The sequence below is a fragment of the Oscarella lobularis genome, chromosome 15 (assembly GCF_947507565.1).
Source record: "Oscarella lobularis chromosome 15, ooOscLobu1.1, whole genome shotgun sequence".
NCBI lineage: Eukaryota > Metazoa > Porifera > Homoscleromorpha > Homosclerophorida > Oscarellidae > Oscarella > Oscarella lobularis.
The window spans coordinates 1,947,600-1,975,309 of record NC_089189.1 but is presented as its reverse complement, the minus strand read 5'-3'; the positions used below and the strand labels follow the sequence as shown (position 1 = coordinate 1,975,309).

At 46.4% G+C, this 27,710-nt stretch overlaps 6 protein-coding genes across 11 annotated transcripts; 2 read left to right on the top strand and 4 right to left on the bottom strand.

Moving 5' to 3' along the window:
- Window positions 1-903: 903 nt before the first annotated feature.
- On the bottom strand, window positions 904-3,179 carry LOC136195998 (ankyrin repeat domain-containing protein 65-like). Of its 3 annotated transcripts, XM_065985498.1 has the most exons (5): window positions 3,044-3,179; window positions 2,835-2,952; window positions 2,052-2,501; window positions 1,330-1,828; window positions 904-1,283 (listed from the first exon to the last, which is right to left on the bottom strand). In XM_065985498.1, exons 2-5 carry the CDS (start codon window positions 2,858-2,860, stop codon window positions 1,023-1,025), a joined length of 1,236 nt encoding a protein of 411 aa, XP_065841570.1. In that variant the 5' UTR covers window positions 2,861-2,952; window positions 3,044-3,179; the 3' UTR covers window positions 904-1,022. The 3 variants fall into 3 exon arrangements, with proteins under 3 accessions (XP_065841570.1, XP_065841569.1, XP_065841571.1); XM_065985497.1 differs by having other exon boundaries at window positions 2,835-3,171; XM_065985499.1 differs by having other exon boundaries at window positions 2,052-2,616; window positions 2,835-3,169.
- On the top strand, window positions 2,818-5,812 carry LOC136195997 (methanethiol oxidase-like). Its single transcript, XM_065985496.1, has 9 exons — window positions 2,818-3,924; window positions 3,996-4,116; window positions 4,293-4,475; window positions 4,529-4,707; window positions 4,759-4,837; window positions 4,885-5,006; window positions 5,189-5,391; window positions 5,441-5,606; window positions 5,697-5,812. The coding sequence occupies exons 1-8, from the start codon at window positions 3,697-3,699 to the stop codon at window positions 5,601-5,603; spliced, it is 1,278 nt and encodes a 425-aa protein (XP_065841568.1). The 5' UTR covers window positions 2,818-3,696; the 3' UTR covers window positions 5,604-5,606; window positions 5,697-5,812.
- A 753-nt stretch (window positions 5,813-6,565) lies between these two features.
- On the bottom strand, window positions 6,566-15,395 carry LOC136195990 (hemicentin-1-like). Of its 3 annotated transcripts, none has more exons than XR_010672045.1 (23): window positions 15,191-15,395; window positions 14,357-15,121; window positions 14,059-14,298; window positions 13,743-14,009; window positions 13,442-13,693; window positions 13,066-13,308; window positions 12,735-13,013; window positions 12,396-12,683; window positions 11,893-12,165; window positions 11,580-11,840; window positions 11,116-11,271; window positions 10,717-11,064; window positions 10,499-10,669; window positions 10,270-10,443; window positions 9,879-10,049; window positions 9,636-9,821; window positions 9,224-9,583; window positions 8,997-9,167; window positions 8,767-8,937; window positions 8,549-8,707; window positions 8,361-8,484; window positions 8,026-8,313; window positions 6,566-7,972 (listed from the first exon to the last, which is right to left on the bottom strand). XR_010672045.1 is itself a non-coding variant. In XM_065985486.1 (23 exons), exons 1-22 carry the CDS (start codon window positions 15,387-15,389, stop codon window positions 8,241-8,243), a joined length of 5,331 nt encoding a protein of 1,776 aa, XP_065841558.1. In that variant the 5' UTR covers window positions 15,390-15,395; the 3' UTR covers window positions 6,566-8,178; window positions 8,226-8,240. The 3 variants fall into 3 exon arrangements, 2 of the variants coding, with proteins under 2 accessions (XP_065841558.1, XP_065841557.1); XM_065985486.1 differs by having other exon boundaries at window positions 6,566-8,178; window positions 8,226-8,313; XM_065985485.1 differs by having other exon boundaries at window positions 6,566-8,313.
- Window positions 15,396-15,539: 144 nt separating this feature from the next.
- LOC136195999 (inter-alpha-trypsin inhibitor heavy chain H5-like) lies at window positions 15,540-17,017 on the bottom strand. The gene is made up of 4 exons (XM_065985500.1): window positions 16,945-17,017; window positions 16,504-16,893; window positions 16,009-16,446; window positions 15,540-15,948 (listed from the first exon to the last, which is right to left on the bottom strand). Exons 1-4 carry the CDS (start codon window positions 17,009-17,011, stop codon window positions 15,701-15,703), a joined length of 1,143 nt encoding a protein of 380 aa, XP_065841572.1. The 5' UTR covers window positions 17,012-17,017; the 3' UTR covers window positions 15,540-15,700.
- Window positions 17,018-17,097: 80 nt separating this feature from the next.
- On the bottom strand, window positions 17,098-22,175 carry LOC136195994 (A disintegrin and metalloproteinase with thrombospondin motifs adt-1-like). Of its 2 annotated transcripts, none has more exons than XM_065985489.1 (18): window positions 22,054-22,175; window positions 21,878-21,989; window positions 20,542-21,819; window positions 20,260-20,481; window positions 20,038-20,202; window positions 19,816-19,986; window positions 19,590-19,760; window positions 19,367-19,537; window positions 19,145-19,315; window positions 18,923-19,093; window positions 18,689-18,859; window positions 18,461-18,631; window positions 18,242-18,412; window positions 18,001-18,186; window positions 17,760-17,945; window positions 17,557-17,709; window positions 17,378-17,498; window positions 17,098-17,312 (listed from the first exon to the last, which is right to left on the bottom strand). In XM_065985489.1, the coding sequence occupies exons 3-18, from the start codon at window positions 20,741-20,743 to the stop codon at window positions 17,237-17,239; spliced, it is 2,679 nt and encodes an 892-aa protein (XP_065841561.1). In that variant the 5' UTR covers window positions 20,744-21,819; window positions 21,878-21,989; window positions 22,054-22,175; the 3' UTR covers window positions 17,098-17,236. The 2 variants fall into 2 exon arrangements, with proteins under 2 accessions (XP_065841561.1, XP_065841562.1); XM_065985490.1 differs by having other exon boundaries at window positions 21,878-22,004; window positions 22,054-22,169.
- LOC136196290 (A disintegrin and metalloproteinase with thrombospondin motifs adt-1-like) lies at window positions 20,772-25,066 on the top strand. The gene is made up of 15 exons (XM_065985814.1): window positions 20,772-20,825; window positions 20,866-21,036; window positions 21,247-21,409; window positions 21,467-21,637; window positions 21,690-21,860; window positions 22,339-22,509; window positions 22,567-22,737; window positions 22,794-22,967; window positions 23,012-23,200; window positions 23,250-23,420; window positions 23,493-23,663; window positions 23,727-23,906; window positions 23,960-24,124; window positions 24,177-24,329; window positions 24,379-25,066. Exons 1-15 carry the CDS (start codon window positions 20,772-20,774, stop codon window positions 24,960-24,962), a joined length of 2,859 nt encoding a protein of 952 aa, XP_065841886.1. The 3' UTR covers window positions 24,963-25,066.
- The last annotated feature ends 2,644 nt before the right edge of the window (window positions 25,067-27,710 follow it).

Below are 27,710 nucleotides of genomic sequence, written 5' to 3'. Positions count from 1 at the left end.
CCCGCCCTAACCTCGTAGAGCAGCTAGATAAGGATATTATCTTGTCAGCAGATGACGTCCCTTTGAGAAGATGCGCACTAGTAAATTCAACCGCGCTCCATATCTCCGTCTCGCATGACTCTCTTAGACCCGGGCACAAAAAATTGCATAAAAGGTATTTTTCATGGTACGCCACTAGCCGATGCGGCCACGAGCTAAAGGCTCGCCGTACGGCTGCGGAAGGGAGGCGTAGCTAGAGGCGCTGCATAAGGAATTCGTCCTCAAAGCGCGAAGACATGCACGCGCGACGTATATATATCTAAATCGGACGACTTAGGAGTCCGTTCCGCTGAGCAGCAAAAGGAGAAGAGCATCTTACGCCGCGATTGCCTAACGATCGCTCGAGAAACAGCGGATTCCTCGCGAGTTTTTATGCGTTAGTCACCCGGATGTGGAAAGAACGACTGCAGCCATATGCTGCCGCCACTGAACCCCCCACACTTCAGATTCAGATTAGAGATTGATGTGCATGTATAACGCTATGTGAAAGGATTATGAAGCTAATCCAAGGAAAAATTAATAAAATCATTTACGCTTTTTTATATTGCGAATTCTTCAAACATGGTGACCCATGCGCGTCACGCGGTCATCCCCAAGAGAGACGTCTGAAAGGATATGAATCACAAGGAAATTGTGATCACAAGGAAATTGTGATCACAGAGAAATTGTGATCACAGGGAAATTGTGATCACAGTGAAATTGTGATCACAAGGATTACAGAGAAATTGTGATCACAAGAAAATTGTGATCACAGAGAAATTGTGATCACATGGTATCTGTGATCACAGGGAATTTGTGATCACTCTAATGTAAGAATAGAGACACGTGACAGGCTGAGTCGCCAATCCCTCTCCCTCTTCTATCTATGGTCGAGCCACGGATAATATATACACCGAACTACAATTTAGTTCTACACAAGATCATGCACATTATACTTCCTAAACTATAGTAGATAATTTGTTGGTCTTTTATTTGTTTAATATTCAATGACGTTTGGATCTTTTCTTCTGTGTCACGCGATTTCCATTGCCGACAAATACGATTCCGCAATTTTTTAATGTCACTCTTCCGGAAAACGGCGGTGACACGACTTCGGTATCTTCTGACTCAGAGCTCTCAGAACTGGTCGATCTAGATCGAAGACTGGACGCAGCTTTGTTTCCAACCACCGCAAGACGTTTTGGCAAGGAAACGTCTTTAGCTTGAACAGTCTGTCTTGGTCGCTTCCCGCAAACTTTCTTAGCCTAAAAGTCGAGTCAGAAATAATCAGTGACATTAGTGCGCAATTACGTTTGAACGAGACAAATCCACCAGAAACAAAGAAACAATTTCATGCTGACCCCACTTTTTAGCCAATTCAAAGATGGTGCCACCTGGCATTCTGTGCTCAAGATTTGCTCCGGTGCTAAGCAAATACTGAACGCAGTGAACATGACCGCGAACGGCTGACAGCAAGAGCGGCGTCCTTCCAGCTCCGTCCTCTTCATCTATGTTAACACCACTTTGAATAAGCAGGTCAACCACTTTCGTGTGCCCACGAGCCGCCGCCGAATGAATGGCTGAGCAGAGAACCATGCGATTCCTTGGATTAGCTCCCAGTCCCAATAGTATTATGCAGCGTTCCAAGCGCGCGGCTTTATGCAGGCAGATGGAGTTGGGACAACCGGCCGTGAGGAGTAGTAACAGGTCTTTCCAAAATGCCGCTTCGGGTGGACAGAGTAAGCCTCTTTGACACGCTTCTTTTAATTCACTGAAATCTGGGGATTCAATCCATTGCAGAAGAGTACTTCTACGACATGCAATTGATTAGAAACACATGTAAAAATAATGTTGATTTTTATGAAAAACGCGGTAAACTAGTTTACATAAATTATTCTAATTATACTTATGATATATATATTAAAAATAAATGGTTTTTGTAAGAAATCGATTAATAACGCTCGAATAACTTTGAAGTTTTCACGTACTCGTAAGGATTTAGTATAAGACCCCATATAACACGGCTCACTTACCTGTGACCACTCCTCGACGTGCAATGGTGCTCCTTAATAAGCTGATTTGTATACTTCCACGGAGACGATTTTTCGGGGACTGCTCCTTTTTCTAGGAGCAACTCGATGACCTTTTCATCACGACGAAAGACGGTTGTCCAAAAGAAGGCCGTCATTCCCAAGCCGTCGCGGGCGTCGACAGGAACACCGCCGACTTCCAAGAGCAAACGAACGACGTTGATAGACTTGCAGGAGTAGGCTCCGATGTGAAGGGCTGTGAGTCCGGCGAGACGCCAGAGAGGATCGGCTTTTATGCGTAACATATAGCTGCACCCTTTGTAGTTTCCGCAGACGGCGCACCACCAGAGACACTCACTCTTGCAGTTTTGTATATAACGCTGATCTGCGCTTTTGAGGACATGGCTATCAAAGTAAGCTTGAATATTTGCAACGCTTTCGCAGCCGAGAGAACTGAAAAAGAACGAGACAAAGAACAGTTATACGAAATAGAAAACGCTGTGCCTTTTGCTTTGCTAGTACAGTCAAGGAGCCCCGCATTCCGGCATTTAATTCCGTAACCTAAATGCTGGGGGTGCCTCGGTCAAAACGTTAAAACGGATAGTCATGCAGTGTGGTCATGTGCTGTTGTAGTCACTGAGGCCAAAAGATCGGCTGCAGCGATGCGGTGCAGAGCTGTGGCCGGACTTTATCGTACGTCATGGCACTGTGTTTGTGGTTTGCGGCCGCTTTAGTCACGGCCGGTGTGACCACAGCACGTCACTATCACTGCCAACGTGTTCTTACCACGGAACGTATCTTTCCTTCGACATGAAATCACAGCTAGGCGCGGATAGACGATCTGCACAAGTTCACGGGACCACCCTTGTTGTTGAGAGACGTTATGATACGGAGTGCTCATTCGCTATAGTTCAAATTGAATTAGCATGTACCCGAACCAACGACGGCCGCGTCCAAAATTAGGCTCCCATTTTGCGCTGCCTCGCAATGCGAACCTTGTTTCACTTTTGCATGCGTGTACGATCGAAGGCCCGCTGAGACAGTGGCGTAGTAAAGTTTGAGTATGTGCGGGCGGATCCAGGGCGTATAACGAGGGGGTTCGACCATCAATATACCGGTTCGACCGGTTGAGTATGTGAAAACCTCGCTTGAAAGCCAGCCCGTATATAATTATTGTAAGTACTCGCTTCTCCAGCAGCGGATAGCTGAATTCGACTTAAAATGAACTAACTGCAGGCGCAATGGATTTCGTACAGATTTTTGTAGGTCTCAAAGAAACGAGACACGCGTTGTCGAAAGTCGAAAACTAAAAGGACTTTTATGCACCGAAAGGAAACGATTCAGCGTGGCTCTGAGAAACGTCAAGTGTGATATACCTCTCGAAAATCGATTGCGCCTGTTGATGAACATGAAAAGGAGCAAGAGTGCGAGGAAACAGCGAAGGAATCATATAGCTCTTCCCCGGATGCAGGTTGACATCGACATACAGTAGGCAGTCAGCTTGTTGTGCACTGGATAAGGAAGCTAGCATCAGAATCACTGAAAAAAAACTAAATACTTTATCAGCAGCGAAAACATCAATGGGAATGAGAAAAGCAGCATGCTGACGTCGACAATTTGAATCAGCAATTAATTATTTATCACATACATGACTGCACTAGACCAAACCTCCAAACTAAAAACCTTCTCCCTGTATATTAGAAGCGTTTCCGCGCACGAAGACAAACTGCAAGTGCTCCTCTATTCATTTTTTGGCTTTAGTTGCCATGGCGATGTGTCTCGTCGACGCGACAAGCTTATATTGCCGTCATTGAAGTCGACGAGAGTCTACGTGATTGATACGGGAACGAATGAGCGAGCGCCTACGATTTTTAAGGTAGGGCACAATTTGTCTTTTAATATTGAAATAATTAATTAATTTATTAATTGACTTGCATTTTTCTCTAGGTGGCTGAGGGAGAAGAGATCAAGAAAAAAACGGGATTAGCGTCGTTGCACACGTCTCATTGTCTTGCGAATGGAAACGTGATGATAAGCGCCATGGGAGACCCGGAAGGAAACGGAAAAGGCAATCTATACGAAGTAGAGCTATCCTTTAGAGACAAATAAGTTTTCTATAATATCGAAGCCTGCCAAAATAATAATCTCTATAAATTGGGTCCATCTATCAACTATATCATCCTGTCCGTCAGTCATAAATTGACAGCCTAACTGATCAAATTATACTTTTCTTCTTTCTCGCAGGAGGTTTTATTCTTCTAGACGGAAAAGATTTCCAAGTGCTTGGCCATTGGGAAAAAGACGGTGAAGAGGCGCCTTTTGGCTACGATTTCTGGTATCAGCCTCGTCACAACGTGATGGTGAGCAGCGAGTGGGGCGCCCCAAACGCCTATCTCAAAGGATTTGATCCAAAAGACGTAGAAGAAGGCAAATCAGCATACCAGGGTAATCAAATAAACCAATATGCGATTTTTTCTTAGGCCTGTATGGTCATTCTTTGAACGTGTGGGATTGGAAAGAACGGAAAGTCGTTCAAAAGATCGATCTTGGTGAAGGTGGAAAGATTCCGCTCGAGCTGAGATTTCTTCACGATCCGGACCAGAATCAGGGGTACGTTGGCGTCTCTCTCAGCAGCAACGTTTTTCGATTCTTCAAAGAGGTGATACAGATATCTAATTTATATATAGCATTTATGTACAGTTTGGTTTAGGACGGATGTTGGAAAGCCGAGAACGTGATTGATATTCCAGATGAGGAAGTGGAAAATTGGGCTTTGCCGACCATGCCAAGTAATTTTTCATGCATTTAATTATTCTGGCGTAGGAGTTTTATCTAGGTTTGATTACTGATATATTGATCTCGCTGGATGACAAGTTTCTCTACCTTACCAATTGGCTTCACGGAGACGTTCGTCAGTATGACATCACAGACCCATCCCATCCCAAGCTGGCAGGGCAGGTGAGACGAGGACCATGTATTGGCTATTGATATAGAAATATAGACTTCTACAAGTAATGTTTTTATGACTGTTGGTGTATTTATTGATTAGCGTTAGAGCTGACTTTAGGATAATGGCTATGTACCCGAAGAGAGTAGCATATCTTTTCTTATTTATTGAAATGCTTTTTTATTATTTTCAGGTGCATGTTGGCGGAAGTCTTTTACAAGGTGGTCCTGTCAAATTGAAATCTGGCGAAAAGCAGCCCGAACAGGTGATTTTGAAAGGAAGGACGATTCGAGGAGGACCCCAGATGATTCAGCTGAGTCTCGACGGAAAGCGTCTCTACGCCACCACTTCCCTATTCAGCGTGTGGGACAAGCAATTCTACCCGGATATGGTCAAGTAAGTCATCTCGTAGATTTAAAATATATCAATTTTTGTTTCCTCATAGCGAAGGCAGTGTCATGGTTCAGATTGACGTCGACACGGACAAAGGCGGGATGAGTCTAAATAAGGATTTTCTGGTCGATTTTGGCAAAATGCCGGACGGCCCGGCTTTGGCCCATGAAGTTCGCTATCCGGGAGGCGACTGCTCATCAGACATTTGGGTTTGATTGGTAAGAAATGCCAGTTCGACTTGTCGTTGGTCTCACGTCGTAAAATCCGTTCTGTTTGTAAAGCTTATTGAGGCTTTTCTTTTCTTTTAGGGATCTCGTGTCCAGAAATGACTCTTTCGTGTCTTTACCTGTGCGTATGTTTATTATGTGCTTCTTCTGTATTCTTGTCGCACTTGCTGTTTCTGAAAGAATATCGATCAAAAAAAGCATTTGGTATATATATATATACATATATATATATAAGGAGTAGCGAGTTTTCTACACGACGCTCACGGATGTTGGAGGCAAACCAGAACTTTGTACCCAACCCTTCTGATTATAGACGTTTTAGAGGTCATTACATGGTGAAACGATGGCGGGAACAATTTCCCATGTCCCTTCGCACTTCTTCACTCTTCAACGCCGTTCTCATCATCCACCGTACATTACTGAGAGAAAAACAAACGCTTTAGCAAAGCCATACACATGCAGATATATATTTGCGCCAGAGGATCGCGAAGAGAGGCCCCGCTGCTGCGATTCGAGTACAGGAACTAATTGAGTGCTGTGCACCTGATTGGATGCGTACAGAAAGCGAGAACAGTGAAACAATGAGGGAAAGCGATTAGCGGCGAAGTCGGAGGCCGCATCGTCGCGAAAAACGAGTTCGAAACGCGCGAACGCTCGCCTTACTTGTAGAAAAAAGACTTAAGAGTCGTTCTGAAGAGTTGTAGCCGCCAAAGGACGCAGGATCGCTTTAGTCAGGTTCATTCATCTCTCGCCCTTCAGTCCCGTACTCGGAATGCACTCCCGGATACCCTAATGAATAAAAACTCACTAAAAAAGTAACACCGAGTGCTACTATTTTTAGTCAGTTTTCAGTCATGACTGACACGATGGATTGAGAGAAATACCAAGCACGCTTAGTTGAAAATGCGAAGACAAACGCATGAATGAAAAAGCAGCAAACACAGTAACTATAGTTATGAGGCTTTTTAGCGGCAGCGACAACTACAGCAGTAACAAAAGCAAGCACAAATATCCTTCAGCCCTGACGATAGCATTTTCCATTAGCTGATGGAGCAAGAATGAGTTGGCTAATGCGATCAAAAAGAAAAAGCTCTTCTCGAACGCTTTTCTTCTTGTGGCCAGCAAAATGCGACTTTATGATGGCATGGTTGTGCAGAGACACATGGGAGAGTCCAAACGAATCAGCAGCTTTCTCAATACTAGCTAATGCGTCTACGCTTAGAGTGCTTTTTGGGGCACAAAGCTCCTTATCATGTGAGAGAATTGTGAATTCGTAGGAGAGTTTTGCTTCCTATAGACGTCATGGCCTTCCGAATTTTTCAGTTCGCTGGTAAACAAGCGCGGTCCATCTGTCATTGTTGCCAAATTCATTGATGTCTTGCCTTGAGAGATATAAATTCGAACTCTTTCTTTTCTTGTTTCTCAGAAAAAGCGTACTTATCAGTGAGTTCATTGGTCAATTTGAGAGCTTCTTCTGTAGCGACACTTATTGAATCTTTTGCAATTTTTTTGACAATACTCTTAATTTCGGCTTTTATGCTACACGGGACCGAACTGTACGAGCGCAGTTTGGTAACGGACGCCTTATTAATGCCATTTTCATTTCCCTCAATGCCAAAGTTAGAAGCTACAGTGTCCACTATTCCTTCTGTTACTCCACTACCTGCGGAGAGTAGAATGCTCTTATACGAGTTCTCTCCGGAAGTCGCTGCTGTAACTGCACCCTTTGCTCCATCTAGTGCCATAGTTGCAGCTGGGTCTATAACCTTTGCTGCAGTTTCAGTAATTTTCTCAGCGGCGACTGCTCCTTCTGTTATCATTCCGGCAACTCCGTTCAGCAATGTAAATCCTCCGTCTTCTAGAATAGTGGCAGTGCTATCACCATTTACGTAATCTGCTAGCATCGTCCAACCCGCTGACAAAAAATTGACCCAAATCTGTCCAGCGGCATCAGCCACGACTTCTGAAATCTTCAGAAAGATAGCAAGAAGGTGCATTATAAAAGCAAGTATATGTCGCATAACAGATAGAAAGCTAAAGCCGCTTGGGTCCGTTGAACTAAGTGGGTTGTTTTCACCGTAAGAGTACGAATTGTAGCCAACAACTCGCCACCTGTTGGCGAGGTAGGGATCTGGTGTAAGAAAAAGGCAGTGGACTGTGTCGTACAAACGTCCTCTCATGTGGACCAAATCATCTCGCAAATCATAAAGATGAATGTGTCCGTCATATCCCATTTGTAATGTGAAATTCGAATTCAAAGACGGCAACATTTCCTGAGCTTCAGCTACAGTTAAGGCTGCTTGGTCAATGAGCTCCTATGACTTAGTCCAGCGCTTTCAATTAAACCGCCACACTGGCTGCTTTGAATTACAAATCTTAATTCTATTCCTATTTAACACTATTGTGCAACCTTTTTATCCATTTTTTTCCAGATAGGCCGTAAACCCAGCAGAAGCTTGCATCGCCTGTGCACGCATGCAATCCGATTCTCATAGCGGGTACGAGGAAAAGAATGTATGACCATACAGACTATGCGTGGGACATAATGGAAGTACCGTAATATCTGGAACAAACATCAATCAAAAATGCAGCGGGCACGTTATTCCTTACGCAGCTCAAGTCTCCCTAACAAGCCTCTCCTGACACCGAACGGGCTACTTGTCTGTACGCCGATTCAGATGTTTGCCGATAGGCATTTCTACAAAATAATTATTAAAAAATCGTTTCTATTTATATAAAGTAAACCTGTATCGTGCGCATCTGCCCCAGCCCCAGAAGCCGCACGATGCGTAATACTTAGATTGGTACGATGAACGTCTATAGACCGCGTAATGCTGCCTAATGTAAATGGTCTTGGAAGGACATGGACCTAAAGACAAGAACACAGGATCGGTCATACAAAAAATCCTCAATATCAATAGAATTATTGCTACCATTGCAGCATCTCTCTTGATGAAAAGCTGATCCCGCGCATTGCCCTCCTCCGCATCGAGGCGACGGATTATCACAGCGGCGATAGCGAATTCTCGTTCCCGTTGCACAACTTCGAGAGCATGCCTCCCAGCTTCCCCAAGAACTCCACGCACCATGCACTGAATGTTTATAAAAGACTTACGACCCTTTTCTTGCCATTATGTATTTACAGTCGTACCTGGACAGCACTGCAGGTTGCAGTTCAGTGTCTCAACGCTACTTCCGGAGCAATCGCTGCCTCCGCAGCTCGGTCGAGGACTATCGCACATCCGCCGTCGAGATTGCATTCCTCCACCGCATGACCTGCTACAGGCCGACCACGAACTATAAAATGACCAACCACCGTGAACTAGATAAATCCGCAAATAAAAAGCGACATTTTTTTTGCAGTCAGAAATTCTATATAACCTGGACAGCATTGCGTATTGCAGTTTTCCACTTCACGATCCATGCCTAAGCAGCTCAATCCACCGTATTGAGGAGCGGGATTATTGCATCTTCGAATGCGGAAGTGCTCCCCTACTGCACAAGATCTCGTACAGGCGCTCCATCCTTCCCAAGAACCCCACATTCCATCAACTAAAGAGAGAATTAAATTTACGTGAAGTTCAAGCACGGTTGTTTACTTCACGTACTGGGGCATCGGTGATTGTTGCATAAACTCGTTTCCACATTATAACCCGAGCAGTTGAGACCACCGCAGACCGGTGCCGGACTAGTGCACTCTCGTAAACGCTCCCGACGACCGACGGATGCTCCGTCGTATTCAATACAGTTCTTGCTGCAGTCACCCCACTGGCTCCACTGCGTCCATCGCCCGTCAACAGGGCAACACTGGGTGTTGCACGATATCGTCTCCAAGGCATTTGCGGAGCAATAACGCCCGTTGTTCCACGGTTTGGGGTTGTCACAGCGTCTGAAGTGAGTCTTCGTGCCGCCGGCACATGATCTCGTACAGGGTGTAAAACTGCTCCACTCGCTCCAGCCGCCGTTAACTTGTCACAGAGCGCGTTATAGGATGGCGATTGAATTCATTCAAAAACTTACCTGGACACAGCAGTCCTCCGCAAGGACGAGTCTGAAAAGCGTGACCGGGGCAAGGCGATCCCTCGTTTTTAGGCTCTGGCGAGTTGCACTTCCGGGTTCGTCTCTGGACGATGTCCGCACACGACGAATTTTTGTCGCTAGAGCACTTCGGGATCCAATCGTTCCACAGACCCCAGCTTCCATCAACTAATAATCAAAGCGCTTATTGATAAAGATGATGCGCGAACTGCAACGATTTCTTACTTGGACACGGATCAGTGCTGCACTCTTTCACTTCTTGGAGATGACCATAGCAAGGCTTCCCGCCGTAGTCTGCACGAGGATTGATACACCAGCGCGACCTGCTGTTAACGCCACCTCCGCATGAAGCCGAGCAGTGGGACCAGCTCGACCAAAGCGTCCAGCCGCCGTCAACTAAAGAATAACGTTTCACTTAATTAATATTTAACTGCATAGACAGGTGATAGAGTTAGTATGCCACTTTGTAGTAGGCTTGCAAGCAATTGTAACACTCTGTGCAGCTGCACAAAGGGTCTAGCTTGAGAGACCCTCTTTGCACTGCACTATCGGTAAAAGAGCTTACAGCCACGTTTTTTCAAAATAAATCTTACGCAAAGCCAATATAAAACCCTACCGGGACACGGATCCGTGTTGCAGTCCCTCGCTTCTGTGCCAAACCCGGCACAGTCTAAGCCGCCATTCTGTGGTGGAGGTTCGTTGCAATGTCTCGTTCGATTCTGCCTTCCTCCCGGATGGCAAGAAGCGCTGCAAGGCGACCACAGGGACCAAACACTCCATCTTCCATCAACTAGAAAACACAACTCAACTGATTTCAGCTGCAGGTGTGACCAACGCGTTATTACCGGGACAGGGTTTAGTGTTGCACTCGCGTACGTCGCTTGGAAAGCCGGAGCATTGCATACCGCCGTGACGAGGAGTAGGATTGTTACACAGCCGCGCACGAGATCGAATGCCCCCGCCGCACGTAAAACTGCAAGGCCCCCACGTCTGCCATTCGCTCCAATTTCCGTGAACTAAATAAACAAATGCACTACGAAAAAGTAAAATGTTTGCTGAATACTTGGGCATTCTGCTTCGGAACACGCTTCTCTCGCAGAGCTAAATCCCCTGCAGTCTCGACCACCATGAGCTGGAGGTGGATTGTCGCACAAACGTTGACGGCTTCGAGTCCCGTAAGGTCGTCCGCACGATTTTGAACAATCACTCCAGGAGCCCCATGTACTCCACTGCCCATGTTGTGGACAGGGATGAACATTGCATAAGACGACTTTTCGATTTTCTCCCAAGCATTGTCGACCACCTCTGCTCGGTCTGGGAGAGTCGCAATCACGAAAATGCCAAGTGTAGCCCCCTCCGCACGTCGACGAGCAGATGAGCGACGGAGACCAGGCTCCCCATTCGCCATGTACTAAGAATCGCCTGTCGAAAATTTGCTGCTGATTCTCAGAGATACGCTTACCTGGGCAAGAAAAATTAGCATTGCACGACTGTTCTTCTGTCTGAGAGTCAATGCAAGACGACGAATCGTCGCAGTAGAGGTCTCTTGAGCGAGTTTGGACTCCTCCTTCGCATGACGTTGAACACGGTGACCATTCGGTCCACTCATAGTTTGTAGCTATGTATAAAGATATATGTGAAAATCTTGCAGGAGAACGACAGTATAGCGCTTTCAGACGTTCTGTTTTACGCAACGCGACGTTTAGAGTTTGCTTAATACCGAGTGAAATGTTCAGACTAAAAAATTTTTGACGAGCTCAATTTTGAAACCCGATTAACAGCTAAAACGCTCTTGTACTTTTGATACTGCCTCCCAAAACGAAGAGCTGGCTAAACTACAGTGCCTGAAGCACAGACACGCGCCTGTTTGGGCGCCAAGGGCTCTTAAACGAGTTTCAGGACTGCTACTTTGAACACAAAACTAACCTCCTCTTTTTCCTCTGATTGACAAGGTCACGTTATCTTTTCCCCCAATGTTTTCTCCAACGCAGCTGTAGTAGCCTTCGTCATCGACTGAGAAGCTGACGATTTCCAGAACTCCGGCTCGGGAATTTTCCAGCGGATTCCCATTTTTGTACCAAATCACCAAAGGAGCTGGCGCTCCGGAAACAACGCAAGGAATGCTGAACGACGTCCCGTATTCTAAGACCAATGAATCGACCGGAAACTTCTCGACGAGAGGACTTTCTACATATACAGGCATAAAGCAAGAGTGACGTACAGCAACTCTCTAACGTACCTTGAACTACCAAATTTACTCTCGCAGAAGCTTCTCCAACGTAATTTATCGCTTTGCATTCGTACAAGCCTTGCTTTTCTTTTGTGACGTTCTTTATCTTCAAGTCGCCAACGTCCTCAAGAAAGTCACTGACGTCTTGCTGAGGAGATTGCTCCACTCTACTCCAGACAACCAGCGGCTTTGGAAGTGCAGTGAGAGGACACTTCACCACCTCATCATTGCCTTTCTGGACAATCTGCTCAACAGGTTCGTCTCTTTGACGAAAAGGAGCCACTGTTTAAACAGACAATAATTAGTTACAGAAGAAGCATCCCCGTTAGGAAGTAGCTGAGGTCTCCCTTTCTACGAAATAATGACCTCAAGTACTGGGTCTCTTAGTATCAACTAAGAAAGACTCGTTTTCAACTGGAGACCCCGTTTGAAAAATACTTACTTAATGAAGGTTACGAGACCTCTGACACTATGCGTGCTCTCACAAACACTTATACACTGCAGCATCTTACCGTGAACAATTAGGTTGACTGTAACCAAGGCCTGGCCAAACTCATTGCGAGCAGAGCACCGGTACGTTCGCGCATCGTCGTAGCTCACTAAATCGATTTGCAATTCTCCAGAAGGCAGCGTTTGATAGTTGCTCGCCTTTCCGTTGTTGTTCAAAAGCACCACGCTATCAAGAATCCAATCATAAACTGGCTGAGGATCTCCCTCGAGTGGGCAAACAAGGACAACAGATGTGTTCACTCCCTCTACTGCAACCACTTCCGTCTCACCACCCGAATAATAAGGAGGCCCTAAAGCACAACTAAAGACACGACGCCACAAGTAACGTAATCGTCCTGTACCTTGCAAAGTTAGCTTGAGTGAGTGAGATTGCTTTCCAGCGGCATTTTCGGCCACGCAAGTAAAAATAGTACCGCTGTCATCCTGTTGAATGGGATCGATCTGAAGTACCCCATCGTCCGTCACCTTCAACCTCGCTTCATTTACAGCGACTACTTCCTCACTGCCGCGAAACCACGAAATGGTCGGCTTGGGAAAACCATTAGCGTAGCACGGAAGAGAAAATTGCAATCCAACGGCAGCGGCAACGTTCGTTTCTTTGTTTAAAATTAGAGGCGGCTCTACACAGAGTCATCAGCGTAGATCTTTAATTAATGCATTGATCAGACTTACCCTGGACGGTAACACAGTACGTGTGCAAGTACGACTGGTCGGCGGTTTTACCGTTGCAAAAGTATAAACCCCCGTCACTCATCGTAATTCTTGCTACGTAAATTTTTTGATCGTCAGTTTCAATAGGAAAGCCGTCTTTTAGCCAGTTGACGCTCTGGATGGGCTGAAGAGGATCGGGTGGAAGACAGGACAGTGTCATTGGTTCGTGAAGAGAAGCAACAACGGCTGAGACTTTAGCAATATCTGAATAAAAAGAAAATGGCTGTGTTATTGATACATAAAATAATAAATAAATAAGTCTAATCTAGAATGCGTGGGTGAGGTCACGAGATCACGCGTGCCTCCCTCACTTCACAAACATGCGCTTATAGCTCACCATAGACAATCAATTCCACCGTGACGTAAGAAGATCCAATGGTATTGGTTGCAGTGCACGTGTAATTTCCAGCGTTTGATTTTTCTGCCACAAAATCCTTCGTACTTCCTCTTTCGTGCTTCAGGTGCTCGCCATTCGGACGCATCCACGTAATTCTAGGATGAGGATAAGCGTCGGCAATGCAGACCAATCGAACGTAGCTTCCAACAGGAACCAGTCTTCTCAACGAATCTGCAGACACGATTGGTTTATCTAGACAGAGAAACGCTATCAAGGAACACAATTCCCCTAATCAGTTTACATTCTACTATAACAGTGAATTCCACTTTCGTCAGGCCCGCCTCAGTGGTTGCAATACAGACATAGCGACCGGTCAAAGCGATTGTGACGTTTGGAATAGCAACATAACCCGGCCCAATTCTCACTTCATCGTACACCCCAGCAGACGGCATTTCCCAGCGAAAGTTTGTTTTAGCAATGGGCGTCGTCACAAGACAATCGAGCCTCGCGCTTGAACCAACTCGCAGAAACACACGCGACAAACGACGCACTAAAGCATGAGGCCAACCTATAAGGAAGTATTTCAGCCAAGGCAATTTCGAAGACACTGAACTAACCAGTTGAGCTCTTAGCTTGAATGGCAAAACTGTACTCTGTGGGATTCGAATTGGCGTGAAGTGTAACGCTATAAGACTCGTTTCCAAAAGAGATAAGCTTCTCAGTTACAAAGGTTCGCATATCGATTCGAGTCAGAGTAAGGCTTCTAGACGTCAAAGGCGTAACAAGAACCAGTTGGGCGTCGTCACCTTTTGGAACAACAGAAGCTAGAAGTCTAACCCAAATAAAGTACTTCACACCTAAATGCAGGGTATAATTAACGAAAAGGGGGAAAGTTAGTTAGTTATGTAGACCAACTTTGATGAGGTTGGACATGAGGAACTTGGTCACTGCACAGAATCGAAGGCCACCGTTCACAAAACCGAACAGTCACGGACTCTTTCTCCGAACTGCACGTAACAGTAAAAGCAAGTAGAGACCTAGCTGCGAATCGAGCCGAATATTGTCCGGAGGGTGCATTTCGATAGCGAGTTAGCGTTGCTGAAGTGAAGTTGAACTGCTCGATAACGTCGTCGAAAGTCTCGTCTTCGTGCCTGAGCAAAATCTGATGCGACGCGAGATCGCCGAGAACGTTCACCGTCAGAACGTCACACGAGTGTTCGACGTAAAATGTGAAACGACGCGTGCCCTTTGGTAAGAGAAATCGCTGGAACGAAGCGACATCGAGCGACATTTTCATGCCCATGTCCGACGAGAGGTACGATCGTAGCGATTCGGAATCTTTCTCGCTTTCTGCTAGAATCGCATCGCCGCCGATGTCGCGCAAAAGCGTGCCTACGCTCTCTTTCACCACGGGCAGTTTCTGCGAGTCTACGTCTACAAAAATCAACGTCATTTTAATGCGCTTCGCCCTAATGGAGTCGATCGTCTGCTGATAGCTTTGCGCGTTCGGAAACGCGAGGTCGTCGTCGCTGAAGACGAACAAGTGTCCGTCGTGCTTCATCTGATCGACCGCGTGGAAGATGGATGAGGCCGAACCGTCGAAACACATTGTCTGCTTCGAGACGTCATACTCGTACCAACTGATGCCGTCATGACTGCCGCGAACTAGAGAACTGAGGCCTTGAAGAAGACACAGAAACAGAGACGTGCGCTAGAAAAAAATTCTACAGCCCAACCAACGCCCCTCACCACTGTTGCCAAATTTTCCCAAAGCTAGCGACTCAAAATGGTCTGAATCTTGCAGAAACTTGCTTAGGGTTGACCTTAGCGTGGCGAGAGTGTCGTTTTTGGCTAAATTGAACAGCAGGACAACATCAATCGATTCTGCAGCGACGATCGGTAGGAAAAGGATGCTAGAAAGGGCAAAAACACAAGAGAGCAACTGCATGGGGTTCGAAACAGAACGAATGTGTGGTTCAGAGATAAGAACCACGACCAACTTGACGCTAATTAACTCAATTACCGTCCTAGAACAGTAGTGTATTCAATTCACCGTCTTGCCTGACAGCAATAATTGTCACCCTGATTGTCACCGGTATCAACAAATCGTAATTTTATTAGGAAATGACAGCTGACAAAGTAACGAAATTATCGGATTTCTCCGAATGTGAACAAACGGTATGCTAATCAAGTCAACACAAACAAGGAAATGAATGACAACCCAATTAAGCAATGGGAAGAAACAGCGGTCTGGGAGGTCTACCTTCTTCTTTTGATGACCTCGGGTTTGCTTTGAAACAGATCGTTCAAAATGTAGTTCGAAATTTTCCATTCAGTGACAAAATGATCCTCGATTGGGCTCCAACATTTTGACTCTGGCCTCGCTCGAACGTAAGGCCATCGAGACTGCTTCTGTAGAATAGCTGAGACATTGCCTTCGTGCAGTAGAACCCCCTGCCCAGCTTCACTGTTGGGGTATACGCTGTGAGACGATTTGTAGAACTGGCCTAAAACTTGCTTCGATGAAAAGAGAAACGATTTTTTTATATTTGAACCTTTACACTCACCCAAAATTCCATGCACTGTTGACGACAAGCCTCGTCCATCAGTCAGGTAAAAGCTCAGGTGATCTGAGATGAACTCAACCGTCACACCTACTTGCTTATCTTCCTGCTTAATTCTAACTACATCTTTATGCACTGGCTCTATAACCAATCCCGCCTGAGATAGCTTATTCTTAACAATCGTGCCATTGAGTGTCACTTCTTGGTTCGAAGCGATCACCTTGATGTGCCATCTACTTCCCACGCGATCTGTTAGCACTATACCTATTTCGCCAATCCACATCGCGTAGGGTTCCCCGACGTAACGAGCGTTTACAATCATATTCTCGTCTGAAACGAGGCTGAGAACGTCTCCATTCTTTCCCGGAACGGTGAAACACAAGATATTGCCGTCTTGCAAGGGAACGGCAAAACGCGGATCGTCTCCAGCCGAAGGAACAGCTAGAATCGAAACTTGATGAGAAAGGGCGTGTTCTACGTCTACTCATTGTTATTTACCGAGCGTTGCTACGGCAGAGGCAGAAATATCGTCCGGCGCACATCGATCGTCCTCATCTTTTATTATACGCCCTTCGTCGTCGACGAAACCTTCTTCGCTTTCGTTTTCGCAGTCGGTTTGATTTATGATTGCCCGACACGTGTAAGTCCCTTCGTCGCTGGCTTTCGCTCTCGAGATCTTCACTCGAGACGAAGCAGGGCGAGCTAGGACGTCTTCTTGCTGTATTCGGAATCGGCTCGCGTCCGGCACCGTCCACCGAAACTCGACAACGGACGAGTTTTGCGGATATCCGACGTTCACGATGCACTCGAACGTTATGTCGTCGTCTTCCACGAACTCGTCTTCTTTCGGAGTGACAACAATACCCTGAGCACTGTGAGCAGTCGTCTCTATAGAAGAAGCCCGGATATCGTCTAGGTTCGTTCTTTTGAGTGCTCTACCGTTATTTGTTTGTACGGAGACGCCCAAGACGGATAACAGCCAGAGGATAGAGACCGTTTTCTTCATCTCAAGAGAACACAAAGACGTCTGAAATTCGACAGCTGATAGAGAGTATTTGACATTCCACTAATAAGATTAGTCGAGGTGTGGGGGAAGCTCGTAAAATTGTGATAGAATTAGGATAATCACTTTGGAACACGAAAGAGAAGATCACACAAAGGACATGCAGACGAAAAACCGACAAAATACAGATGAAAAATGAAACGTGAAAGCGAGAAATGGCGTCACTAATCAAGAACAAGGTTCACTCGTAGCTCTAACATGGTAGTACTGAGTCGCCTTTTTGGTAACCAAAAAATAATGGATTCTAACGAAAGATCAAGGCCACGTTAGGAAGGAAGGAAGGAAGGTAATGGAAACGAAGCAACTCACGTGCTTGTATGACATCTACTCCACCCAGCAAAACCGCACCACCTCCATCCGCTTACAGTACGATGACGGACGGTCCTTACCTCGATTTGTCTTGATTTTACCTGCAGTTGAGTGCAGGGAGCTACCGTACGAAACAAAACAATCAAAGAAGAAATATTCGTAAGTGGTGTAAATCTCACTTTCACAGCATTGCTGCTTGTTGCTTGAAAATCCACTGCAATATTGACCTCCATTCTGCGGAGGAATGCAATGTCTTTGCCTTTCTTTCAGACCAATTCCGCACGTCTTCGTGCACTTTCCAAAGGATCCCCACTGCCCCCACTCTCCGTCCACTAAAAGACAGTTACAGAACTATTCAAAATTGCCCAAGCGCAACGCTAACCGGGACACGGCGAGTCAAAACAATGCCTTTCAGCGCGATTGTTTCCACCACAATCAGCTCCCTCGAACTGAGGGACTGGGTTGTTACATGACCGATTTCTGTGCTGAGTTCCAGGTGTTTCACCTTCCCTCCTGCATGTCTTAGTGCAGTAAGTCCAGGATTCCCAAGGTGACCATCCTCCATGAACTGAAAAGGGGAAAACGCAAATAATTACATTTGACAGAAAAATTAACGATCTCACTTGGACACCGTTTGCGATTGCAAGCTTCTTCTTCTTTTGCTGTGCTTCGATCGAGACAAAACTTTCCGCCAAAGTCTGGCGAAGGATCATTGCATTGCCTCGTCCGAAAGCGCTTTCCATGGTTATGAGGCCCGCAAGAGGCTGAACAGGGAGACCAAAAACTCCACGAACCCCAAGCTCCATCAACTAGACACGTCCGCTTAGCCACAAAAGTAAAAGTCAATATTATGTAGATACTCACTAGGACATGGATGATTATTGCACTCGTCCTTATCGGTTGAGGCACCTTCACAGTCGATTCCACCAAACCTTGGAGCTGGATCATCGCATTTACGCGTACGATTATAAATTCCGCCTCCACATGAGACGGAGCAAAACCCCCAAATACTCCACTGACCCCAACCACCGTCAACTAAGAACAAGACTGCAATAACTGAAAGTGCTAGAAAAAAATTCATACCAGGACAGGGCTGTTTGTTGCACTCAGAAGCCTGATAGGAATGGCCAGGACAAGGACGGCCGTCGTGACGCGGAGGGGGACTATTGCACACTCGGTAACGGTTTTTTGTGCCTCCTTCACAGCTTTGAGTGCACTGAGTCCAAGTTGACCAATCACTCCAGCCGCCGTGAACTAATCAATAATGCAGCCTCAATTGAGCATGTCAATAGGATTGCATATTTGACGTACCAGGACAGTTGTTGTGACATGGTTTCCAATCAGTAGGTTCTCCTCCATCACATTCCGATCCATTAAACGCTGGTCGTGGACTATTGCAGGCTCTTGTTCGAGTCTGAGAGCCAATGTCACACTTCGACGTGCAATGAGACCAGAGCGTCCAAGGGCCCCAACCACCGTCAACTATAATAGATTTATGAGTAGCACACGTAAGGAGTTTAAGACATTATTATTAGCTAATTGAACCTGGGCACTTGTGGGTGTTACACTGACTATAACTGGAGTGCTGGCCAGGACAGCTGCGTCCTCCGTGATCAGGACGAGGACTATCACATTTTCTGTTTCGAAACCGAACGCCACCTTCGCAAGACTTCGAACAAGGCGTCCAATTAGACCATTCGCTCCATACGCCGTCCACTAAACAACTTAATTAATTAATTATATAAATGCCGGTGGAAGACCATATACCGGGACACGGCAGTACGTTGCACGGATCACGACTAAAGTGTGAGCCAGGGCAATCGAGGCCATCGCATTTTTTTGGAGGATCGTCGCAAGTCCTGTTTCTCTTACGAACGCCCGAACCGCAAGTTGCTGAGCAGACGCTCCACGATCCCCAGTTACTCCACTTTCCGTTCACTAAAAGTGCTCAAGTCTATGAATTTCTTCTATTCCGCACTGAAAAGTTACCAGGACAGCAGTTATCGTTGCATGGTAGCACTTCGCGAGGAAAACCTGCGCAAAAGCGACCGCCGTAATTGGGACTCGGATCATTGCATTGACGAAACATCTGCTGCGTTCCTCCACCGCACGATCTACTGCACGAAGTCGATCTCGTCCACGAGCTCCACCCTCCGTCAACTGCAAAGCGAAACTTTGAAATTTGAGAGTGCACAACCGGTAGTCTACTAACGTGGACACGGGTTTGGTGCACACGGTTCGACGGCTTCAGCAAAGCCTCGGCAATCGCGACCGCCACCTTCAGGAGATGGACTATCGCACTTTCGTTTCCTGAATCGCCTTCCTGTTCCACAGGACACTTCACAACCCGTCCAGGTGGTCCAATCGCCCCATTCGCCATGAACTAAAAAAATTATTTAACAAAAAAGCCTTGATAATTTGACGTTAAGAGAAATTGCCAGGGCAAGGATGAGAATTGCAGACTCCGACATTGTTAGAAGGTCCAGAACATGATTCGCCGCCGTGTTTTGGCTCAGGGTTGTTGCATGCACGAGAGCGTATTTCAATTCCAGTTCCGCAGGTTTTGGTGCAGGGAAATAAGACGCTCCATTCGCTCCATTCACCGTCAACTACAAAAGAGCTAAAATCGTTGCTACGTCGAATTTTTCGTCTTTTAACACCTTTGCAAGGAGGATTTCTGTCGCACGACCGTTCGTCAGTTGCAGAGCCAGAGCATTCGAGCCCACCGTATTTTGGAGGAGGGCTGTCGCACTGTCTCGACCTTTGCTGACGACAGGTGCCATCGCACTTTGACCATACAGCCCACTCACCCCAAGAACCAGGAACTGCAGGCAAGAAAGCGAGTTATAAAAGGCAACTGCTAAAGATACTTTCCTCTATACCAGGACAAGGAAATGGCTTAGGAAGACATGCTCTTCCTTCGAGTAAATCTCCAACGCAGCGGGCGCCGAGCGGTTCGCAAGATCGGCGCCTGCCTTGATACGCATTTGCTCCGCATGTTGCAGAACAGTCCCCCCACTCCGTCCATGCACCAAGATTCCCAGCGACTACGATTGGCTCTTCTGTGGCGACGCTCTCGGTCGTTGGCGGAACCGTTGTGCTAACTGCAATTCACAAAAAAATAATCGACACCTGACTTCTTTTGGTTACAAACTGAACTGAACCTGGGCAGTCGAGGCATTCACCCGTTGTTAATCCCCACGCTGTACCACCTCTTTGTTTGCAACAGACTTCTAAAGTCAGCATTTCCGTAACGAGAGGAAGCATATTAGTGTTGCAGGCCGTCTTCCAACAAACGTCAGGACCGACTCTTTGTGCTCCATTTGAGCAAACAATGAACAGATGCAGTAGCAAAAGGAAGACCATCAGAGATCGGAGAGTTGAAGCGATTGTTATGATAGGCGACAGAAGCTTCAGTCCCCAAAACAACTGTCAAGTTAATGATCAGGTAATATGGTTAATGAACGCAATTAATTTGAATAACAAAGAAAGCGACACACCCAACACTAGTTCTCGAGCCGAGAAGTGGATTATCGAAGCAAAGGCCCTGTCTGCTTCTTGGACTCACTTATCGATGCAATTCAACGCGAGAGCCGATCGCTCTTTCGGTCATACGTGGAGTCGTCGCGCGGTTTATTCCGAAGGCGTGTCGTAATCAAGTCAGTGACAATCGGAAAACGTGACAGCTCGGAAAACGTGACAGCTCGGAACAGGAGACAGCTCTTCAAGTGAATTAATTAAACCAACAAACAACAACCGGTCGACCGGTCGAGCAACTGCTATGCTTAGAGTCTTACTTCTCCTTAACGTATCGAACCGATGTATTATAAATCGCTGCTATCACTTAATTCTTTTTACTTCTGTTGCAGGTGTTTCTGCACTGTCAGTCGGCGTGGTCCCCATGGACACCGTGGTTTCCGTGCTCGGTAACATGCGACACAGGATCGCAAGTGCGACTACGACAGTGCACGTCAGCTTTATGCAACGGTTCTTCGTTTGAATTACAAAGTTGCATCGTAAAGGAATGTCCAGGTTCGGTTTTTCAACGAAGAATCATTGTTCCGTCGACGCGCGTTACTCTCGTTGCAGTAAATGGTCAATGGAGTGAATGGGTGTCGTGGTCTAACTGCACTAAAACGTGCGGCGAAGGCAGAAGAAATCGGTCGCGTGTCTGCGATAACCCGCCTCCAAAGGGGGTGGGACTGCCATGCCCGGGGCGTGGCACGGAATACGCAAAGTGCAACGAACTACCTTGTCCAGGTACAGTACTCGTTTCTTAGTAAAGGCAGATGTGCTAACATACCTCTTTTAGTCGATGGAGGATTCAGCGAGTGGTCGCACTGGAGCCAGTGCACGCGCAGTTGCGACGGTGGAACGCGCACAAGAGCGCGCCTGTGCGACAGTCCCCAACCGGAATACGGAGGAGCCAATTGCAGCCACCACTGGATCGAAAAAGCCGAGTGCAATGTATTTCGATGTCCAGGTGAAGCTTTTACGTACCTCTATCGATCCCATTTTTGATCGAGGGAAACGCCCTTACGTTATATTCGGCCTTCCGCTCAAACGATCAGCTTCACGGCCCAACGAGAGGCTGCTACACGTTCTTTAGACGCTAGACAAAGCATCGCTATTCATAAAGGCTTAATTCCGGCCACCGCGAAGGGTTCAGTTCTTACTCGAGTTGATGGACGACGATTCCATCGCATCCAAACGGCTCGTGCGAGCTCTTTTCGTTAGATTTTTTCCGTTATTGAAGGAACGGGCGTAGAGGAGTCGCTAGCCGGGCCGAACGTTTCGTGGGTGACGTCAATGACGTCGGCTGTCCCACGTGACGTCACGATTTTCACTGTGAGCTAAGAAGCACTAAAAAAGTAGAGTAGAGACTAAAAGGACGGGCGCGAGCCGTTAAAAGACCTGAATTTGTGAATATCTTAGCAATTAACCTATTTCCTTTTCCGAAGTTAATGGCAACTGGAGCGATTGGAGCGTCTGGTCAACGTGCAGCAGGTCTTGTGGAACTGGAAGAAGAAATCGAACCCGAATTTGTAATAAACCAGCTCCTAAGTGGAACGGGCTGCCTTGTCCTGGTCCTTCCATAAACGAGGAGGAGTGCAACGCGATTCCCTGTGCCGGTTAGTGATAATGAAATTTCGCGTTTCCTTCGCTTCTCCTTAATAATTTTTGTATAGTGGATGGAAATTGGAGCAGCTGGACGGCGTGGTCGGCGTGCAGTTTATCTTGTGGAGGGGGCAAACAGAGTCGTTATCGGCTATGCGACAACCCGGCTCCAAATTGGGGAGGAAAGAATTGCTCTGGATCTTACAGCGTAACACGTCGATGCAATTTATTTTATTGTCCAAGTTAGTAACATTAGTGCGTAAGAATCTACCTCGTCTAATAATAAATTTCCAAATAGTTAATGGCGGATGGAGCGAATGGGCTGGGTGGGGACAGTGTTCGGAAACGTGCGGCTCCGGACGTCGCAGTCGTGCAAGGACATGTGACAACCCTACTCCTGCATTTGGAGGAAGGAACTGCTCTCTTCAAAGTGGAAAGGATGAAGAAGAGTGCAATGCACAGCCTTGCCCAAGTACACAAAGAGAAGCATCACTAGATTAACGACATTGTCTTTAGTCGATGGTAAGTGGAGTTCTTGGTCACTTTGGACGAGATGCAGCAAATCTTGCACTGAGAGCACTAACGGCCAGCCTGGTACCAAGGACCGACGTCGATACTGCAACAATCCAGCTCCTAGGAACGGCGGAGAACCGTGCGAGGGTGCCGATGAAGAGAGGAATAGCTGCAATTATCACTACTGCCCAGGTTTGTTTCTGTACCTGCTTTAGCTCATGCTATCGGATTTTAATATTAGTACATGGTGGATGGACGGAGTGGACTGTGTGGTCTACGTGTTCCGAAAGCTGCGGCGGCGGCGTTCGACAGAAAGAAAGGACTTGTTCAAATCCAAAATCTGCTTATGGAGGGGAGGAGTGTAGCGGCTACCGTTTGCTAAAGCAGCGCTGCAACAAATTTCCGTGTCCTGGTTGGTTCATACATACATACATGTATGTATGTACTGTATTTTGTTGTGTTAACTCCCTGCTTGTTCACGTAGTTGATGGTGGATGGACATCGTGGTCAATGTGGGGAATGTGCAGCAAGCCGTGCGGTGAAGGGTTTCAGATAAGGCATCGATACTGCTCAAACCCTCGTCCACAGTACGGAGGCAAGGACTGTAACGAGAGCAAAGTAGACAATCAAACCTGCAACAGTCAACCATGTCCTGGTAGAAAAAGCACTATTTCTGCTTTTATGCCCCTTTATATAAGCTGCCTTCAATCTGTTTCAGTTGACGGTGGATGGTCTTTGTGGTCACCTTGGTCTAGTTGCTCCAAAACCTGTGGTTCCCACGGTAACATGGTTCATCGGACGCGGCAGTGTACAAATCCTTTGCCTGCTCACGGAGGCAGAATTTGTGACGGTTTGCGTTTGGACATGAAACCGTGTCCTACCTACCATTGCTGTCCAGGTTCGATAGTTCTTACATACAGTAGGCAGAAGTCTTCCTCCAAATTATTTTAGTTGACGGAAAATGGAGTGACTGGACCTCGTGGTCTTTATGTTCAAAAACGTGCGACCAAGGCTATGAAACGCGCCAGCGATCGTGCTATTGGCGCTCTTGTGGGGGGAAAGATTGTCCCGGTCCAAAAGTTGAAAAACGGGCGTGTTACCAACGATGTTGTAGGAGTAAGAAATTTAAGCGTCAGATTCATTGCACCATTTAGCGTTTTATTGCTAGCTGATGGAAAGTGGTCAGTCTGGACTGAACCGATTTCTTGTCGTTCTTCTCTCTACAGGAATAGCACGCGAGTTCGCAAATGCAACAGCCCAGCTCCTCGATGTGGAGGAAAACCTTGCCAAGGAGATACTGAGAACATTCTTGCATGCAGCAGTGAGTTTTGAACAATTGGATTATTTAGTATAATTCCACTTTGGGCTAGAAAAAACAACTTCATGTTATTTTTCCTGGCGAAAAAATTCTCCCGATGGAGTGTATTATTTTTATGCGGGTCCAAAAAAGACTCTGCCCCTACTTTGCGACATGACAACAGACAAAGGTGACTGGACACTCGTCCTTGCCAGAGCAACTTTTGATTGGAGCGAAAAAGACGTTGACGGACGAAACGAAAATTCTCCTTTATCTGAAGACTACTCCATACTCGGAAAAATTCGTCATGGACGAATTATTCGTTCAAAGCCTTACTATACTCTAAGAATAACTGTGGGGGGCACTGAGTCTTGCAGAAATTCTGGTGGTATATGGAAGGTTCCTACCGCTTGCGGTTTTCTCCCTTATAGTAGACCAAGCCAATGTAAGAATGTTGAGACGGTGCAAGGAAAAGGACTCTTTGGTGATTCGCTCCCTTGGCTTTTTGTTGATGGCTCTCGTCGAACGGTTGTTCTAACTTTGGCGAAGACACGCACGGTTAGCGAAATGACAGGCAATATCGTCGCAAATAATCCGCGGCTGAACAAGTGGCCCAATAACTGCAAACCTAGTTTTGTCAAGTTATGGATGAAATAACTTTTTTCAATTTGTCGTATCTGTTTGTTCAAACGTTTGTCACCTTGTGCATGTCAAATTTGATCAGGACGTACTATTCCAAAAATACAATGAAACTGCCTGCTTGTTAATTTTTCGAAGGCGAGAGAAAACAAATGGCGTTAGAAGCAGCTCCACCCGTTCCGGGGCATGAAGAAGAGTCGGGAACTCCGATTTCTGTTTTCAGAACGCAATAAAAAGTTCGTTCCAAATAATGATTGCGTTGTATTGCGTGGAGATGTGGGAGCTTCTGAAAATCCTGTTCCAGCTTCTTAAAAATGACCTGGCTATACACATGCACCTCGCATATGCTACGTTACCGCTAACCGCTTCGACAATAAACACTTTAATGCACGTATCGCTATCGCTTAAATTCGTTTTATATACCCACCTGCACGTACGGTACACACCGTTAGCGTTGCACTGCAGATTAGCTTAATTTCTAGCTGAACTTATTTTTTCGCCTCTCTAAGCAGAGTCTCTGCTGGTTCCGTTGCATGGCTTGCGTTAGAGCGTCGCAAGTCGTTCTGAGCCGATGATGAGAGAGTCATTGGAAGCTGATGAAGGCAATAATGTAGTAGGAGGCTTAATTAATAAGTAACCTAATAACACATTTCTCTAAGGTGCGGATAAGATAACTTTTTCCGTTACGCTGTTTGTGTGTGTGCCTAATTTGAGTCTATCGTACAGTACTGTACCAAAATGAACGAATGCTTATCTGAGAAGGAGCGAAGTTGTTTTTGCCCAAAACTCGTCTTCAGATACGTTTTTCCATTTTATTGCAAAGTATGAATGCTTTTTCAAAGACGAAGAGCCTTTTGGTTGAATGCAGACGAAAAGACTTGATCATCGCGCAATTTCTGACATTCTGACCGGGGGCGGGTTGCCCAGCTTGGTTATCCGTTTGCGTCGCTAGCGAGTCTTGCATGGGCTAGTTGTACTAGCGAGCAAAATCCTTGCTTTTGTCGGCGGATTCTATAGATAGTAGCTAGATAGTAGCTACAGGTAGGATCGCGTAGGTTGTTGCTGTGGATCAAGCGAGATGAGAAGTCGTTTTTCCGGGTGTTTGACGGCGATATCCCGGAGACTCGCAATAAAAACTCGCCGTGGAATCCGCAGTTTTTGGAGTCATCCTTCGATATTGAGCGGTTGGAAAAACTCGCTATGCTTCCTTTTAGAATTAAGAACGCGTTTGGTTTCGTTGAGCACAGCTGCTGTAGGTATTGGCCAGTCCTTAGTCAATTGAGGCGCGCGCGACGTCCTTTCCCCTTTGGCTGCGCACAGCAGAACAGTCTCTGAGTCGTCTGATTTAGATGTACGTTCTTAGCACCTAGAGCCGCTCCGCGCGTCTCTTTTCTGTACGGGCGACTCGGAGCTAGTCTCAGGCTAAGACATCATTCTCTATATCTCTTCCACCTACTGGATTTTCGTTCAAGCAGTCGTGCTCGACGATGACGCGTTCTAATTGTGCCGGCAAAAGAATCTGACACCTACGAGGTTTGTCCGCATTGCACGTACGAAGGAGCCCCAGTCGTGTAGCAAGCAGATAGGAAAGGGAGGAATTTCTCTCTGCAGCACTAATTCATAGAGAATGATTGCAGGCAAACAGCTCGCGCTGGGAGAGTAGTCTGATTTCCTAACCAATCTGCAAACTGCAGTTTGATTTTCAATCGTTCAGTCGAAGGCGGTGTTCATGCTCCGAGCGAGGGATAGTGGAATCATAGCTTTCATGAGTGAAGCTCCTACGTATGCACGTAGCGGAGAGTGTGGATCTGCCCAGTTGTCTGCCGTCCCGCGGCTGCATGACTACAGTAGTGTGCATATGGTCCTTGCCTTGCACTAAGGTTTATTCGGCGGCTTTTAAGGAGGTACTGTAGGGCAGCGTAGAGATTAGTAGGTAGTAGAGATAGATTCCTTCCCTCAGGCATTAGCTGGTATCCGTCACGTGCTTCCATTTTTCAATGGATTCTCAGGCACTCTGACTTGCATAATGCTATATAGCTCCTCATATCGCTGAAGTTACCAGCCTTGCAAATGTTGCAAAAAGGAACCTTGAACTTTGACGGCAACTTTCAGTGAGTCTAGTTGGGTAGCGACCCTTTGTAACGTATTTGCACTTCAAGCGGTTCTCATTTGACTTGGAATAACAGTTCTTAGTCCTTTGTCGGTCCGCTGTTCTCTAGAGTGTAGTGCAATGTTTCTCTTGGCAATCAATGTTCACGAGGTGATTCTAACCCAATCGACGAGTTGTAGTTGTCGCCACGCATGCGGTGCTCTAATGATGGATGTGATAGTACTGTACGTTCTTTGCGGGAATTCAGGTGTACTTGTACGTCATGATTCATCAAGGTACATCTTCATTCATGTAGAATGCGTGGTAAAATAATTTATGATCTTGTTCTTTTTCTTTATAACAATTGCTTCTTATTTTAGATTTACAACTCTGACGCCTTCGACATCGTCTTCAATGCAGGTACAGTACATAACATAAATATGCAGAACTCTCAAAAAAAGGATTAAAATATTAGGCAAAGTGTTTTACATATTGCGCAAGCGCAGTGCCTCGTTCCGACGTCACCATCGCGTCCAATGACCGTCTTTCCGACACTAGAAATCAGCTCTAACAATTTCTAGTGGCTCACAATCTACTCCAGACATCGCGAGGTACGTGACGCTCGTTTTCGAATTTTAGGCGGGCCTTTCATTTAGGCTTTGTTGCTTAGGACGACT

What these genes read in the sequence shown, in the direction of transcription:
- LOC136195998 (XM_065985498.1), bottom strand. Translation starts at nt 2,860, where the DNA reads ATGTCGAAGGAAAGATACGTTCCGTG. An exon ending in AAGGAAAGATACGTTCCGTG is followed by an intron (nt 2,502 to 2,834) that starts GTAAGAACACGT and finishes GTTCTTTTTCAG; the next exon opens with TTCTCTCGGCTGCGAAAGCG. An exon ending in ACGTCGAGGAGTGGTCACAG is followed by an intron (nt 1,829 to 2,051) that starts GTAAGTGAGCCG and finishes TGCATGTCGTAG; the next exon opens with AAGTACTCTTCTGCAATGGA.
- LOC136195997 (XM_065985496.1), top strand. Translation starts at nt 3,697, where the DNA reads ATGACTGCACTAGACCAAACCTCCAAACTAAAAACCTTCTCCCTGTAT. An exon ending in GAGCGCCTACGATTTTTAAG is followed by an intron (nt 3,925 to 3,995) that starts GTAGGGCACAAT and finishes ATTTTTCTCTAG; the next exon opens with GTGGCTGAGGGAGAAGAGAT. An exon ending in TTCTACCCGGATATGGTCAA is followed by an intron (nt 5,392 to 5,440) that starts GTAAGTCATCTC and finishes GTTTCCTCATAG; the next exon opens with CGAAGGCAGTGTCATGGTTC.
- LOC136195990 (XM_065985485.1), bottom strand. Translation starts at nt 15,389, where the DNA reads ATGCAGTTGCTCTCTTGTGTTTTTGCCCTTTCTAGCATCCTTTTCCTA. An exon ending in AGTCAACCTAATTGTTCACG is followed by an intron (nt 12,166 to 12,395) that starts GTAAGATGCTGC and finishes CTGTTTAAACAG; the next exon opens with TGGCTCCTTTTCGTCAAAGA. An exon ending in GGCAGATGCGCACGATACAG is followed by an intron (nt 8,314 to 8,360) that starts GTTTACTTTATA and finishes ATTATTTTGTAG; the next exon opens with AAATGCCTATCGGCAAACAT.
- LOC136195999 (XM_065985500.1), bottom strand. Translation starts at nt 17,011, where the DNA reads ATGAAGAAAACGGTCTCTATCCTCTGGCTGTTATCCGTCTTGGGCGTC. An exon ending in CTCTGCCGTAGCAACGCTCG is followed by an intron (nt 16,447 to 16,503) that starts GTAAATAACAAT and finishes TTTCGATTCTAG; the next exon opens with CTGTTCCTTCGGCTGGAGAC. An exon ending in AACAGTGCATGGAATTTTGG is followed by an intron (nt 15,949 to 16,008) that starts GTGAGTGTAAAG and finishes AGCAAGTTTTAG; the next exon opens with GCCAGTTCTACAAATCGTCT.
- LOC136195994 (XM_065985489.1), bottom strand. Translation starts at nt 20,743, where the DNA reads ATGGTCTTCCTTTTGCTACTGCATCTGTTCATTGTTTGCTCAAATGGA. An exon ending in CAATTCTCATCCTTGCCCTG is followed by an intron (nt 19,761 to 19,815) that starts GCAATTTCTCTT and finishes TAATTTTTTTAG; the next exon opens with TTCATGGCGAATGGGGCGAT. An exon ending in CAAGCAGCAATGCTGTGAAA is followed by an intron (nt 17,499 to 17,556) that starts GTGAGATTTACA and finishes TTCGTACGGTAG; the next exon opens with CTCCCTGCACTCAACTGCAG.
- LOC136196290 (XM_065985814.1), top strand. Translation starts at nt 20,772, where the DNA reads ATGATAGGCGACAGAAGCTTCAGTCCCCAAAACAACTGTCAAGTTAAT. An exon ending in CAATGTATTTCGATGTCCAG is followed by an intron (nt 21,861 to 22,338) that starts GTGAAGCTTTTA and finishes CCTTTTCCGAAG; the next exon opens with TTAATGGCAACTGGAGCGAT. An exon ending in CAACAGTCAACCATGTCCTG is followed by an intron (nt 23,664 to 23,726) that starts GTAGAAAAAGCA and finishes AATCTGTTTCAG; the next exon opens with TTGACGGTGGATGGTCTTTG.